Source organism: Scyliorhinus torazame, chromosome 9, assembly GCF_047496885.1.
Source record: "Scyliorhinus torazame isolate Kashiwa2021f chromosome 9, sScyTor2.1, whole genome shotgun sequence".
Classification (NCBI taxonomy): domain Eukaryota; kingdom Metazoa; phylum Chordata; class Chondrichthyes; order Carcharhiniformes; family Scyliorhinidae; genus Scyliorhinus; species Scyliorhinus torazame.
In genome coordinates, this window is record NC_092715.1 from 264,150,747 (window position 1) to 264,166,732 (window position 15,986).

Here is a 15,986-nt window from a genome sequence, read left to right on the forward strand (position 1 = left end):
TGATTCCCACTACAAACTTAGAATCTTTCCCCTTGATTCCATCATCCATCTCTCACCAGTACCTGAGGCTGAACTGGTCAATTCACACTCTCAGCATCTTAGCTGACACCGTGCTGAGCTTCCAAACCCATATTCCCTCTGCCGCAAAGACCACCTGCTCCTGTGACTGGCCCACCACCAGTCCCAATCCCTTGTACCCCATTTCTCCCAGCCCTTGCCGCGTGTTCACCATACCCTCCGACTCCCCTCCCCCCACATCTACATCTGTCCCAGTTTACCCTCTGATGGTAGTTTCCCTGTAGTTTGGCCTTTCACACCTTTTGTCCTCTCTGGGGACTGCCATTAGCACTCTTTCCCCTGGGTTTCTGTGGCCATTAGCACCCGGTTTCCCTGGGTTTCTGTAGCTATGACTCATCTTTCATTCTCACTCCACAGTATAACTATTTCCCACTTTCTCTGTCTTTAGCTTAGACAAAGGGTGATCTGGAAGCAAAACTCTTTTCTCTCCCTCCAGATGCTGCCAGACCTACTGAGATTTCGCAGCATTTTCTATTCCATTCTACCTGCTCCGAATCTCTGTTCCCACCTCAGCCTATCTGCTGTCAGTATCCATTGCTCTTTCAGACTTCATTGTTCTCATGCCTTCTTGGCCAACCTCCATTTGCTTACCCTTTGTAAACGTCACCTCTGCTGCCCATATCCTACGCCACACTGATCTTTGTTCACCCATCATCACTCCTGTCGAGTTAGGTTGGCACTTGGTCCTCCCTTGCCTCATATTTAAAATTCTCCTACTTGTCTTCTCACTCCTCTCTATCTCTTTCACCTCCTCCAGTTGCTACAACCCCTACCCAGCTCTCCAATCCCTCTGACTCCCATCTTCTCTTTTAACATTTCCCCCTTTCTCATGCTGCCAACTATTTCACTCCCTCCACCACCGATGCACTGTAGCAGCCGTGTGCACCATCTACAAGATGCTCTGCAGCAACTCGCCAAGGCTCCTTTGACACACCTTCCAAGCCTCTACCACCTAGAAGGACAAGGGAAGCAGATATATAGAAACACCTGTATGTTCCCCTCCACTCACCATCCTGACTTGGCCGTTCCTTCACTGTCGCTGGGGCAACATCCTGGAACTCCCTCCCTAACAGCACTATGGGTGTACCTACACCACACGGTCTGCAGCGGCTCAAGAGGACAATCAACATCACCTTCTCACGGGCAATTAGGGATTGGCAATAAATGCTGGTCCCGCCAGCGAAGCCCACGTCCTGTAAAAGAATAAATAAAAATTTGATTGAATTCCTGATGAAATGATTATATCTCCCTCACTTGCGGCACGGTAGCACAGTGGTTAACACTGTTGCTTCACAGCTCCAGGGTCCCGGGCTCGATTCCCGCCTTGGGTCACTGTCTGTGCGGAGTCTGCACGTTCTCCCCGTGTCTGCGTGGGTTTCCTCCGGGTGCTCCGGTTTCCTCCCACAGTCCAAAGATGTGCGGGTTAGGTGAATTGGACATTCTGAATTCTCCCTCTGTGTACCCGAACAGGCGCCGGAGTGTGGCGACTAGGGGCTTTTCACAGTAACTTCATTGCAGTGTTAATTAGCCTACTTGTGACAATAATAAAAGATTATTGTTATTATAATTCTTGTCTTGACTGGCGGTCCCTAATCCCACATCTCTGCATTTCTTAAAGGAATTTCTCCATTTACAGTATTTTATTAGGCACCTGATGTGGTGACCTCCCCATCTGGCAGTGCACAGAATGGCAATGCCTGTACTTTTATTTCCCTTCCCTACACACCCATATTCTCCATCCTCAGCATAGATTGTCGAGACCAAATATCACAGTAAAAGGGCCAAAATGAAGACAGAGTCTCCCAGGCAGTGCTGGCAGGGTGCTGCATTGTCCAAGGTGCTGTTTTTCAGATGAAACTGAGATGTCAGGCGGGCAGTACCTGTAGTGGGGTATCCCCCCCCCCCTCCCCTCACTGTCCTGACCAATATGCAACCCCTCAATCCACATATCACAAAGAGAGGTGATGATCACATTGCTCTTTATGGGATCTTGCTGTGCGCAAATTGGCTCCCAAAGCTCAGAGAGCGACCACACTCCAGGAACACTGAACGGGCTGTCAACTGCTTTGGGAACTAAAGCTCTTTCCATTTCTACATCCAAGAGCCTCATTTGTTTCTTCACATAAACCTACCAGAGGGGCTTTGGGAAGGAAAGTGTTAAAAAGGCAGAAGGCTGTGCAGAAATACAGCCGGAGTTTCATCCACCATTACATCCCCTTGGACGAGGCTACACCCACACACACATGCACTAACCCCCAAAACAAAACCCCAACCCCCCCCCCCCCCCCAGGCAAGCAGATCCACACCCACCTGTCAGTTCCCCTGTGCTGCCAAGGACTGGGGTCTCCCCCAAGTCGCTCTTGCTGAAGATGAATCTTCTCCAGCTTTTGAGAGAAGCCCTCCCCTGGGCAGATCGTTGACTGCCCCTGGACTTGCTGAGGACTGCTCCCTTGGAGCCTGGCCACCCAGGGAGGGAGCAGGGCTCAGATACTCCCACTGGCTGAAGTGTTGGGAAGGATATGCTCTCCTAGCTTCAGATAGATTGAGAGAGATGTGTACAGTGCTGTGATCAGTTGGGCTTGTTTTTTTTTGCCTGCTTGCTGCTGCTTCCTGTGGCTGCTGCTGCAGTGGACTCTCGGGATTGTACCTTCTGCACCTTCCCTCCGTCTGCCTCCCCCCCCCCCCCCCCCCCAATCCACCCATCCACTCAATGTTGGGATAAGCTGTCATGAGCCACAGTGAGACTGCCCGGCCTCTGAACTGGACTATCCGCAAGCTGTGCCACGCCGCTTTCCTGCCATCAGTTAGACTCCTCAAGGTAGGGAGCAGAGTGTGCCTGCCTCTGTACCAGTGATGTCGATCTGTTGCTATGTGCTGTGTGCAGCTTGCTTATCCTGAGTGAGCTCGGCTGCATGCATTGCAGCCTGTGTGTGTTTGGGTCACTGTGTGTGTGTGTGTGTGTGTCCCGGGATCAAGACGCTTTGCTCTGTTTCCTTACTGCCCTCTCTTCTCTCGTGTGCTGCGAATTTGATTTGTACACACTTCATCCCCACACTTGGCAGCCAGGGATTCAGTGTCCCAGTAACCTGTTAGAGAGAGATAGGGAGCACGCCTTTCCCCAGTCACTGAATCAGCATGTCACTGGGACAGTGAGGGATTAACAGTTGAATATTAGAAGCAGAGAGGTCTACAATGATTGATTTTTTTTATAGTGTGGGGAAAATGAGAATGAGCCTCTCGCACATCCCGAGTCTGAATTAACCGTGACAACCCCGCCCAAAATGACGGAACGGATTCTATTGCCAGTTAAAGTCTGCAAATAAGTGGACAAGTGCACTTATTAACTTAGGCTGAGTGTTGGAATTGTCACTGCAGGGTGTGGCATTGCCAACGGTGCTCCTTCCTGACATGGGCCAGGAGTAAATCCTCAGCCATTCTGCTGCACTGACACAAAACTACCCAGAGTGGAATAACAATCTTCCCCAGAGTGGACTAATAATCTTCCCCAGCGAAGAATAATAATCTTCCCCAGCGAGGAAAATAATCTTCCCCAGAGTGGACTAATAATCTTCCCCAGAGTGGACTAATAATCTTCCCCAGCGAGGTATAACAATCTTCCCCAGCGAGGAATAATAATCTTCCCCAGCGAGGTATAACAATCTTCCCCAGCGAGGAATAATAATCTTCCCCAGCGCGGAAAATAATCTTCCCCAGCGAGGAATAATAATCTTCCCCAGAGTAGAATAATAATCTTCCCCAGCAAGGAATAATAATCTTCCCCAACGAGGAATAACAATCTTCCCCAGCGAGGAATAATAATCTTCCCCAACGAGGAATAACAATCTTCCCCAGCGAGGAATAATAATCTTCCGCAGCGAGGAATAATCTTCCCCAACGAGGAATAACAATCTTCCCCAGCGAGGAATAATAATCTTTCCAAGCGAGGAATAACAATCTTGCCCAGCGAGGAATAACAATCTTCCCCAGCGAGGAATAACAATCTTTCCCAGAGTGGAATAATAATCTTCCCCAGCGAGTAATAATAATCTTCCCCAGCGAGGAATAATAATCTTCCCCAGCGAGGAATAATAATCTTCCCCAGCGAGGAATAATAACTTTCCCCAGCGAGGAATAATCTTCCCCAGCGAGGAATAATAATCTTCCCCAGAGTGGAATAATAATCTTCACCAGCGAGGAATAATAATCTTCCCCAGCGAGGAAAAATAATCGTCCCCAGGGTGGAATAATAACCTTCCCCAGCGAGGAATAATCTTCCCCAGCGAGGAATAATAATCTTCCCCAGAGTGGAATAATACACTTCCCCAGAGGGGAATAACAATCTTCGCCAGCGAGGAATAATAATCTTCGCCAGCGAGGAATAATAATCTTCCCCAGAGTGGAATAATAATCTTCCCCAGTGAGGAATAACAATCTTCCCCAGCGAGGAATAATAATCTTCCCCTGCGAGGAATTACAATCTTCCCCAGCGAGGAATAATAATCTTTCCCAGGGTGGAATAATAATCTTCCCAGAGTGGAATAATAATCTTCCCCAGAGTGGAATAATAATCTTCCCCAGCGAGGAATAATAATCTTCCCCAGGGTGGGATAATAATCTTCCCCAGCGAGGAATAATAATCTTCCCCAGAGTGGAATAATACACTTCCCCAGCGAGGAATAACAATCTTCCCCAGAGTGGAATAATAACCTTCCCCAGAGTGGAATAATAATCTTCCCAGCGAGGAATAATAATCTTCCCCAGCGAGGAATAAGAATCTTCCCGAGAGTGGAATAATAACCTTCCCCAGAGTGGAACAATAATCTTCCCAGCGAGGAATAATAATCTTCCCCAGGGTGGAATAATAATCTTCCCCAGAGTGGAATAATAATCTTCCCCGGAGTGGAATAATAATATTCCCCAGCGAGGAATAATAATCTTCCCCAGCGAGAAATAATAATCTTCCCCAGAGTGGAATAATACACTTCCCTAGCGCGGAATAACAATCTTCCCCAGCGAGGAATAACAATCTTCCCCAGAGTGGAATAATAATCTTCCCCAGAGTGGAATGATACACTTCCCCAGCGAGGAATAACAATCTTCCCCAGCGAGGAATAATAATCTTCGCCAGCGAGGAATAATAATCTTCCCCAGAGTGGAATAATAATCTTCCCCAGCGAGGAATAATAATTTTCCCCAGCGAGGAATAATAACCTTCCCCAGCGAGGAATAATAATCTTCCCCAGTGAGGAATAATAATCTTCCCTAGCGAGGAATAATGATCTTCCCCAGAGTGGAATAATTATCTTCCCCAGCGAGGAATAATAATCTTCCCCAGAGTGGAATAATAATCTTCCCGAGCGAGGAATAATAATCTTCCCCAGAGTGGAATAATTATCTTCCCCAGCGAGGAATAATAATCTTCCCCAGAGTGGAATAATAATCTTCCCGAGCGAGGAATAATAATCTTCCCAGAGTGGAATAATTATCTTCCCCAGCGAGGAATAATAATCTTCCCCAGAGTGGAATAATAATCTTCCCGAGCGAGGAATAATAATCTTCCCAGAGTGGAATAATAATCTTTCCCAGTGAGGAATAATAATCTTCCCCAGCGAGGAATAATAATCTTCTCGAGCGAGGAATAATAATCTTCCCCAGCGAGGAATAATAATCTTCCCCAGCGAGGAATAATAATCTTTCCCAGCGAGGATTAATAATCTTCCCCAGCGAGGAATAATAATCTTCCCCAGCGAGGAATAATAATCTTCCCCAGCGAAGAATAATAACCTACCCCAGGGAGGAATAATAATCTTCCCCAGAGTGGAATAATAATCTTCACCAGCGAGGAATAATAATCTTCCCCAGCGAGGAAAAATAATCGTCCCCAGGGTGGAATAATAACCTTCCCCAGCGAGGAATAATCTTCCCCAGCGAGGAATAATAATCTTCCCCAGAGTGGAATAATACACTTCCCCAGAGAGGAATAACAATCTTCCCCAGCGAGGAATAATAATCTTCGCCAGCGAGGAATAATAATCTTCCCCAGAGTGGAATAATAATCTTCCCCAGCGAGGAATAATAATCTTCCCCAGAGTGGAATAATAATCTTCCCGGGCGAGGAATAATAACCTTCCCAGAGTGGAATAATAATCTTTCCCAGCGAGGAATAACAATCTTCCCCAGTGAGGAATAATGATCTTTCCCAGCGAGGAATAATAATCTTCCCCAGCGAGGATTAATAATCTTCCCCAGCGAGGAATAATAATCTTCCCCAGCGAGGAATAATAACCTACCCCAGCGAGGAATAATAATCTTCCCCAGAGTGGAATAATAATCTTCACCAGCGAGGAATAATAATCTTCCCCAGCGAGGAAAAATAATCGTCCCCAGGGTGGAATAATAACCTTCCCCAGCGAGGAATAATCTTCCCCAGCGAGGAATAATAATCTTCCCCAGAGTGGAATAATACACTTCCCCAGAGAGGAATAACAATCTTCCCCAGCGAGGAATAATAATCTTCGCCAGCGAGGAATAATAATCTTCCCCAGAGTGGAATAATAATCTTCCCCAGCGAGGAATAATAATCTTCCCCAGCGAGGAAAAATAATCGTCCCCAGGGTGGAATAATAACCTTCCCCAGCGAGGAATAATCTTCCCCAGCGAGGAATAATAATCTTCCCCAGAGTGGAATAATACACTTCCCCAGAGAGGAATAACAATCTTCCCCAGCGAGGAATAATAATCTTCGCCAGCGAGGAGTAATAATCTTCCCCAGAGTGGAATAATAATCTTCCCCAGCGAGGAATAACAATCTTCCCCAGCGAGGAATAACAATCTTCCCCTGCGAGGAATTACAGTCTTCCCCAGCGAGGAATAATAATCTTTCCCAGCGAGGAATAATAATCTTCCCCAGTGAAGAATAAGAATCTTCCCCAGAGTGGAATAATAACCTTCCCCAGAGTGGAATAATAATGTTCCCAGCGAGGAATACTAATCTTCCCCAGGGTGGAATAATAATCTTCCCCAGAGTGGAATAATAATCTTCCCCAGAGTGGAATAATAATCTTCCCCAGGGTGGAATAATAATCTTCCCCAGCGAGGAATAATAATCTTCCCCAGCGAGGAATAAGAATCTTCCCCAGAGTGGAATACTAACCTTCCCCAGAGTGGAATAATAATCTTCCCAGCGAGGAATAATAATCTTCCCCAGCGAGGAATAAGAATCTTCCCCAGAGTGGAATAATAACCTTCCCCAGCGAGGAATAATCTTCCCCAGCGAGGAATAATAATCTTCCCCAGAGTGGAATAATACACTTCCCCAGAGAGGAATAACAATCTTCCCCAGCGAGGAATAATAATCTTCGCCAGCGAGGAATAATAATCTTCCCCAGAGTGGAATAATAATCTTCCCCAGCGAGGAATAATAATCTTCCCCAGAGTGGAATAATAATCTTCCCGGGCGAGGAATAATAACCTTCCCAGAGTGGAATAATAATCTTTCCCAGCGAGGAATAACAATCTTCCCCAGCGAGGAATAATGATCTTTCCCAGCGAGGAATAATAATCTTCCCCAGCGAGGATTAATAATCTTCCCCAGCGAGGAATAATAATCTTCCCCTGCGAGGAATTACAGTCTTCCCCAGCGAGGAATAATAATCTTTCCCAGCGAGGAATAATAATCTTCCCCAGTGAAGAATAAGAATCTTCCCCAGAGTGGAATAATAACCTTCCCCAGAGTGGAATAATAATGTTCCCAGCGAGGAATACTAATCTTCCCCAGGGTGGAATAATAATCTTCCCCAGAGTGGAATAATAATCTTCCCCAGAGTGGAATAATAATCTTCCCCAGGGTGGAATAATAATCTTCCCCAGCGAGGAATAATAATCTTCCCCAGAGTGGAATAATACACTTCCCCAGCGAGGAATAACAATCTTTCCGAGTGAGGAATAATAATCTTCCCCAGCGAGGAATAAGAATCTTCCCCAGAGTGGAATACTAACCTTCCCCAGAGTGGAATAATAATCTTCCCAGCGAGGAATAATAATCTTCCCCAGCGAGGAATAAGAATCTTCCCCAGAGTGGAATAATAACCTTCCCCAGCGAGGAATAATCTTCCCCAGCGAGGAATAATAATCTTCCCCAGAGTGGAATAATACACTTCCCCAGAGAGGAATAACAATCTTCCCCAGCGAGGAATAATAATCTTCGCCAGCGAGGAATAATAATCTTCCCCAGAGTGGAATAATAATCTTCCCCAGCGAGGAACAATAATCTTCCCCAGAGTGGAATAATAATCTTCCCGGGCGAGGAATAATAACCTTCCCAGAGTGGAATAATAATCTTTCCCAGCGAGGAATAACAATCTTCCCCAGCGAGGAATAATGATCTTTCCCAGCGAGGAATAATAATCTTCCCCAGCGAGGATTAATAATCTTCCCCAGCGAGGAATAATAATCTTCCCCAGCGAGGAATAATAACCTACCCCAGCGAGGAATAATAATCTTCCCCAGAGTGGAATAATAATCTTCACCAGCGAGGAATAATAATCTTCCCCAGCGAGGAAAAATAATCGTCCCCAGGGTGGAATAATAACCTTCCCCAGCGAGGAATAATCTTCCCCAGCGAGGAATAATAATCTTCCCCAGAGTGGAATAATACACTTCCCCAGAGAGGAATAACAATCTTCCCCAGCGAGGAATAATAATCTTCGCCAGCGAGGAATAATAATCTTCCCCAGAGTGGAATAATAATCTTCCCCAACGAGGAATAATAATCTTCCCCAGCGAGGAAAAATAATCGTCCCCAGGGTGGAATAATAACCTTCCCCAGCGAGGAATAATCTTCCCCAGCGAGGAATAATAATCTTCCCCAGAGTGGAATAATACACTTCCCCAGAGAGGAATAACAATCTTCCCCAGCGAGGAATAATAATCTTCGCCAGCGAGGAATAATAATCTTCCCCAGAGTGGAATAATAATCTTCCCCAGCGAGGAATAACAATCTTCCCCAGCGAGGAATAACAATCTTCCCCTGCGAGGAATTACAGTCTTCCCCAGCGAGGAATAATAATCTTTCCCAGCGAGGAATAATAATCTTCCCCAGTGAAGAATAAGAATCTTCCCCAGAGTGGAATAATAACCTTCCCCAGAGTGGAATAATAATGTTCCCAGCGAGGAATACTAATCTTCCCCAGGGTGGAATAATAATCTTCCCCAGAGTGGAATAATAATCTTCCCCAGAGTGGAATAATAATCTTCCCCAGGGTGGAATAATAATCTTCCCCAGCGAGGAATAATAATCTTCCCCAGAGTGGAATAATACACTTCCCCAGCGAGGAATAACAATCTTTCCGAGCGAGGAATAATAATCTTCCCCAGCGAGGAATAAGAATCTTCCCCAGAGTGGAATACTAACCTTCCCCAGAGTGGAATAATAATCTTCCCAGCGAGGAATAATAATCTTCCCCAGCGAGGAATAAGAATCTTCCCCAGAGTGGAATAATAACCTTCCCCAGAGTGGAATAATAATCTTCCCAGCGAGGAATAATAATCTTCCCCAGGGTGGAATAATAATCTTCCCCAGAGTGGAATAATAATCTTCCCCGGAGTGGAATAATAATATTCCCCAGTGAGGAATAATAATCTTCCCCAGCGAGAAATAATAATCTTCCACAGAGTGGATTAATACACTTCCCCAGCGCGGAATAACAATCTTCCCCAGCGAGGAATAACAATCTTCCCCAGAGTGGAATAATAATCTTCCCCAGAGTGGAATAATACACTTCCCCAGCGAGGAAAAGCAATCTTCCCCAGCGAGGAATAATAATCTTCGCCAGCGAGGAATAATAATCTTCCCCAGAGTGGAATAATAATCTTCCCCAACGAGGAATAATAATTTTCCCCAGCGAGGAATAATAACCTTCCCCAGCGAGGAATAATAATCTTCCCCAGTGAGGAATAATAATCTTCCCTAGCGAGGAATAATGATCTTCCCCAGAGTGGAATAATTATCTTCCCCAGCGAGGAATAATAATCTTCCCCAGAGTGGAATAATAATCTTCCCGAGCGAGGAATAATAATCTTCCCAGAGTGAAATAATAATCTTTCCCAGCGAGGAATAATAATCTTCCCCAGCGAGGAATAATAATCTTCCCCAGCGAGGAATAATAATCTTTCCCAGCGAGGAATAATAATCTTCCCCAGCGAGGATTAATAATCTTCCCCAGAGTGGAATAATAATCTTCCCGAGCGAGGAATAATAATCTTCCCAGAGTGGAATAATAATCTTTCCCAGCGAGGAATAACAATCTTCCCAACGAGGAATAATAATCTTTCCCAGCGAGGAATAATAATCTTCCCCAGCGAGGATTAATAATCTTCCCCAGCGAGGAATAATAACCTTCCCCAGCGAGGATTAATAATCTTCGCCAGAGTGGAATAATAATCTTCCCGAGCGAGGAATAATAATCTTCCCAGAGTGGAATAATAATCTTTCCCAGCGAGGAATAACAATCTTCCCAACGAGGAATAATAATCTTCCCCAGAGTCGAACAATAATCTTCCCCAGCGAGGAATAATAATCTTCCCCAGCGAGGAATAATAACCTTCCCCAGCGAGGAATAACAATCTTCCCCAGCGAGGAATAATAATCTTCCCCAGAGTGAAATAGTAACCTTCCCCAGCGAGGAATAATAATCTTCCCCAGCGAGGAATAATAATCTTCCCCAGCGAGGAATGATAATCTTCCCCAGAGTGGAATAATAATCTTCCCCAGCGAGAAATAATAATCTTCCTCAGAGTGGAATAATAATCTTCCTCAGAGTGGAATAATAATCTTCCCCAGCGAGGATAATAACCTTCCCCAGCGAGGAATAATAATCTTCCCCAGCGAGGAATAACAATCTTCCCCAGAGTGGAATAATAATCTTCCCCAGTGAGGAATAATATTTTTCCCCAGTGAAGAATAATAATCTTCCCCCGAGTGGAATAACAATCTTCGTCAGCTCCCCGGATAGTGTGGAGCCATTTCGCCCACTCACTGCTTGAAGACCGCAGTATTATTGAACCTTGTTCGGAGCACGGCGGCAAGTTAGAATGAAGCTATCGAAGGGGACAACGTTGATATTCCTGGGTCAGCAGCTTCCCGTTTTAAAAAAAAAGTGGACGCATTTTATTGAGGAAGTGGAATTCTATTAACATTGGATTTTCATTTTTTTTAAATTGAAATGAGATCCAAATATAAGCAATTATTGACTACATGTGACAAAATGAGGGACAGGATGAGTTCGTTGGCATCTGTAGGTCTTCAGTGAGTGAAATCAGTCTGATGCACTGACTAACCTGAATGGGTGTGTGAGTGAACAAGGTGGGATTTGTTACACTGGCATGCTGGCAGATGTGTACCTCTTGCAGGATTCATGTTGTGATTTCAGTTGCTAAATGTGATGCAGAAATGATGTCGAATGGTACCCCCGATGCATCCTGTTAATGCAGTAGTCAGTTTCTCTGGCCGAAAAGCTGATGCACGCAACATTAAAAACCTGTGAAACATACCTTCAGCAATATCATGCGCGGGTTACTGCTGAAATAATACGGTGCCTGCCTTCCCTCGAGGCTGGCTTGCAGTCTCTGTGAAAATATCAAGCATTATCACGTTTATTGGCATCAGATTTTCACAAGCGCCCTGCATAGAAGTGTGTAGGAACCAGTAATAGCATGTGTGCTCCGATTCTTCTGCATTACTTCCAGGGAATATTGTTTCATTTTAAATGCTCTGAGGTGGTGGGTGCGGGAGGGGTGTGTGGGGGTGGGAGTGGATTAGTTAACTCTTGTCAGTTTCTCCGATACTTTACCTGAATACTGTGCCTCCGTGTCATGTCAGTTGCTGCACCATTTTGATGTTGTAGAGCACACGCTTACAAATTGACTTTTTCAATCATGTGCGATTTCACACATCAGCAACAAGCCATTCAGCCCATCTGGCCCACTGGCCGATGTTTCTGGCCATCATAATCCTCCACCCACCCCTCTTCACCTCACTCGATCACCATGTCCTTCTACTCCTTTCTCTCTCATCTTTATCGAGCTTAAATGCATCTGTGTTACTTACCTCAACCCACACCTCGCGCTGGTAACTCCCCGTTTTCCCTGAAAATGGAAGATTCTGCTGAATTCTTTCTTGACTTACATAAGATTTAGAAATGGTCTTTCGACCCCAATGTCAATTCTGGTGTCTGTGCTTCACTGTTATGGGTCGGGATTTAGAGAATCCCAAAGTGTATCATGGAGTTCACCTGACCCACAACTTTTAATAGATTGTGGTATGGGGAGCACACGGCCCACTCTACAGGTGTGGTACAGCAGAAATGGGAAAGTATTTTTTAAAGCAAAACAATGTTTATTCCATGAACTCAAGTTAACCTTTTTAAAACATACAGTGAACATCTTAGCACCATCAATTCAAAGATAATCTCCAAAGAATACAACACTAAGTAACCTGTATGCTGTCCTTTTAACATCCAAAAGACTTAACAAACCTCTAAACAGAAGCACATCAGGGTTTCCATTCAATACTAAAAACATTTATAATTCTGAATTCACCAAATGATTAAGAGATAGTCCTTCATGGCAGAGAGCTCAACAATACAGCTGCTTTGTCTGACTTCAGCTGCAAACACACTGAGAAACGAAACCAAAAAAACGGAGACACACCCAAGCTTTTTCTCAAAGTGAAACTAAAAAGCAGAACCAGAGCTCAGCTCCGCCCACACTCTGACATCACTGCAGTAACATGAGCAGCCAAACATTTCTTAAAGCGACATTCTCATGACATTCACACAAATCTCCTTCTATCTCCTGTTGAATTTCTTCGTGGTTATTTTAAATGTATGACTTTAATCTTAGACTCCGCCACAAGTGGAAACAGCTTCTCTAAGTCAGCCCTATTGACCCCCCCCCCTCTCCATTATAATTTTCGAGGCCTATTTCAGGTCACCCCTTGGACTTCGCTTTTCCACCAAAAAAAACAGCCTGTTCAGTCTTTCCGGATATGTAAAAACCTCTCAATTCTGACGATTTGCATGCAGGCTCTTTACTTTTGCCAGGAATTCTCAGGGTATTCTTTCTTCCGCCTATTCTCATCATGTTCCACAGGGCTTCCTTTCATTAACACACAGTAATGAAGGTTCTGCAGAGATGGCAATTACATTCAGCAATTCAGTAATTTTGCCATGGCATGTTCCATTTAGCAACAAGGCATTGAGCAGAGTAAATGCCAACTGTAGATGTGTGGGAAGATTGTAGTGTGGAACAGTGATCTGGGGAGCAGAACTAACTATAGGCTTTAGGAGCCAGTGCAAGTGTGACTGAATGTCGAGGAATGATGAATCAAACTACACTTTAGTTTAATTCCAAAACAACTGCTTCCTCCCTACAACTGTTCTCCTCCCTATCTCCGTAACCTCCTACAATCTGTCACGATCACTGCATTCTTTTCAATTCTGTCCTCTTGAGCATCCCCAGTTTTAAATGCTTCATGAGTGACTGCCATCTCTTCAGCTGTCTGAACCATGAGCCTCACTGCCTCACTTTGCTCTTTGTGAATCTCCTCCAATCTACCTCTTTGACCCACCTTTTGATCACCTATCCGGCACGGTAGCACAGTGGTTAGCACAGTTGCTTCACAGCTCCAGGGTCCCAGGTTCGATTCCTGACTTGGGTCACTGTCTGTGCGGAGTCTGCACGTTCTCCCCCGTGTCTGCGTGGGTTTCCTCCGGGTGCTCCGGTTTCCTCCCACAGTCCAAAGATGTGCGGGTTCGGTGGGTTGGCCACGCTAAATTGCCCCTTAGTGTCCAAAAAGGGTAGGTGGGGTTATTGGGTTACGGGGATAGGGTGTAGGTGTGGGGTTAGATAGGGTGCTCTTTCCAAGCGCCGGTGCAGACTCGATGGGCCGAATGGCCTCCTTCTGCACTGTAAATTCTGTGATTCTATGATCCTCGAGATACTTTGCAAAATGAATGTCAGCAAGTCATTACTGATGTTTGCAATTTCACTGTTTTACTTTCACCTTCGATTGGCGGCATGGATTTGGATGTAATAAATTTTGAGTTGGAATTCCTTGAGGTGGAAAATTTGTGCCTCGAGAAAGACTTAATTTACATGAAGGAGCCGTGTACCCCTCTTAAACAAAACGGAGGGAATGTTTTTAGCACCTTCCACCGCCTTAAAGTTTAAAGCATTTGCATATTGCAGAATGCTAAATAAAACATGGAGATTTTTCAAAGAAGGAATAACTTGCTTCATACTTTACATTCGCAAACTGATAGAATTAAGCTGATAAATAAACGGTGATATGTGCTAATGGATACAGGCATATATGGCAGTGATATCCCACTTTTCACAGGAGATCCAAAATGTTAGATTCTTACCGAATGCCCCTGTTAATTGAGAGATTTTAGATGATTCAGTGTGTGGTTTTACAAATACTTTATACTGATAGTGTTGATTATTTGCCAGATCAGATGTCATGTGACTAAATCCTAAAATCTGCCTCACAGCTGTTCGGGAGCAAGGTCCAGCTATTTGACCCAGTAACAATGGTTCCAAGTCAGGGTGGTGTGTAACTTAGAGAGGAACGTGCAGGAGGTGGTGTTCTCATGTGCCTGCTGTCCTTTTCCTTCTCTCTGGTTGATAGAAGTCGTGGGTTTTGAAGGTGTCATGGGAATGTCCCTTTAAGAAATGTCTGTCTTCTCAAATGGCTGCAGTGATGTCATTGTGTGGGCGGAGCTGGGCGCTGGCTCTGGTTTTACTTTTGCTTTCAGCTGGAAGCTGTTTGTGGCTGAGTTTTACTTTCGGTTCAGACATTTGGAAGCTGTATTCGGACTGCAAGGATCTTGGAGTCTCTCTTGAAAGAAAATGCTGGAAAATCTCAGCAGGTCTGGCAGCATCTGTAGGCAGAGAAAAGAGCTAATGTTTTGAGTCAAAGCTTTGACAAAGGGTCACCTGGACTCGAAACGTTGGCTCTTTTCTCTCCCTACAGATGCTGCCAGACCTGCTGAGATTTTCCAGCATTTTCTCTTTCGTTTCAGATTCCAGCATCCGCAGTAATTTGCTTTTCTTTTGGAGTCTCTCTCTCTCTGCATGTTAAAAAGGTGTCTCCAGATCACTTGATAACTTCAAAGTAATAACTGTGTTCTGGAAGGAATTCAATCCTCCTGTTTTGTGGTGAAAGGGATTGTCTGATTTATGGGTGTTGTTACTTGAGTGAAACTGTAAAGGGAAGTTTATAAAAAAAAATTCTATTCTCCTTTTTCACATTTTCTCCCAAATTTACAATAAAAAATAATCAGTAACAAATATGTCATTCCCCACAATCAATAACAACAATCCCATCCTCCCACCAAACCCCAAACATTAGCCCACATGTTCACACAAACAAATGACAAAAAGGAATCAGGGATCACCCATAGTCACCATTAACACACACCGCCCCCCTCCCCCCCCCCACCCCCCACCTCCCCCCCCCCCAACTAATGTTCGATGTTATCCAGTTCCTGAAAGTGCATAATGAATAATGCCCATGAATTGTAGAACCCCTCCATCCTTCCCCTCAGTTCAAACTTAATCTTCTCAAGTGTCAAGAATTTCCAACAGGTCCCCCCGCCACGCCAGGGCACAGGGGGGAGAGGCCGCTCCCCATCCCAACAGGATCCACCTTCTGGCGATTAACGAGGCAAAGGCTATGATATCTGCCTCCGTACCCGTTTCCAACCCTGGCTGGTCCGACACCCCGAATATGGCCTCCCGGGGACTCGGGTCCAGTTTCACATGCACCACCTTGGAAATTACCCTAAAAACCTCCTTCCAGTAATTCTCTTGCTTTGGACAGGACCAAAACATATGAACGTGATTAG

The 15,986-nt window shown here is 45.0% G+C and overlaps 1 protein-coding gene across 2 annotated transcripts in view; it reads left to right on the plus strand.

Annotated features, from left to right (window-relative positions):
- Nucleotides 1-2,421: 2,421 nt before the first annotated feature.
- The window catches only part of trpm3 (transient receptor potential cation channel, subfamily M, member 3), a 416,706-nt gene continuing 403,141 nt past the window's right edge, over nt 2,422-15,986 (plus strand). Inside the window, exon 1 of one of the 2 annotated variants that reach the window (XM_072517384.1) lies at nt 2,422-2,896. In XM_072517384.1, coding sequence (XP_072373485.1) covers nt 2,807-2,896 — 90 coding nt within the window. In that variant the 5' untranslated portion in view covers nt 2,422-2,806. The remainder of the gene's footprint in view (nt 2,897-15,986) is intronic. The other variant, XM_072517386.1, reaches the window with a different exon arrangement.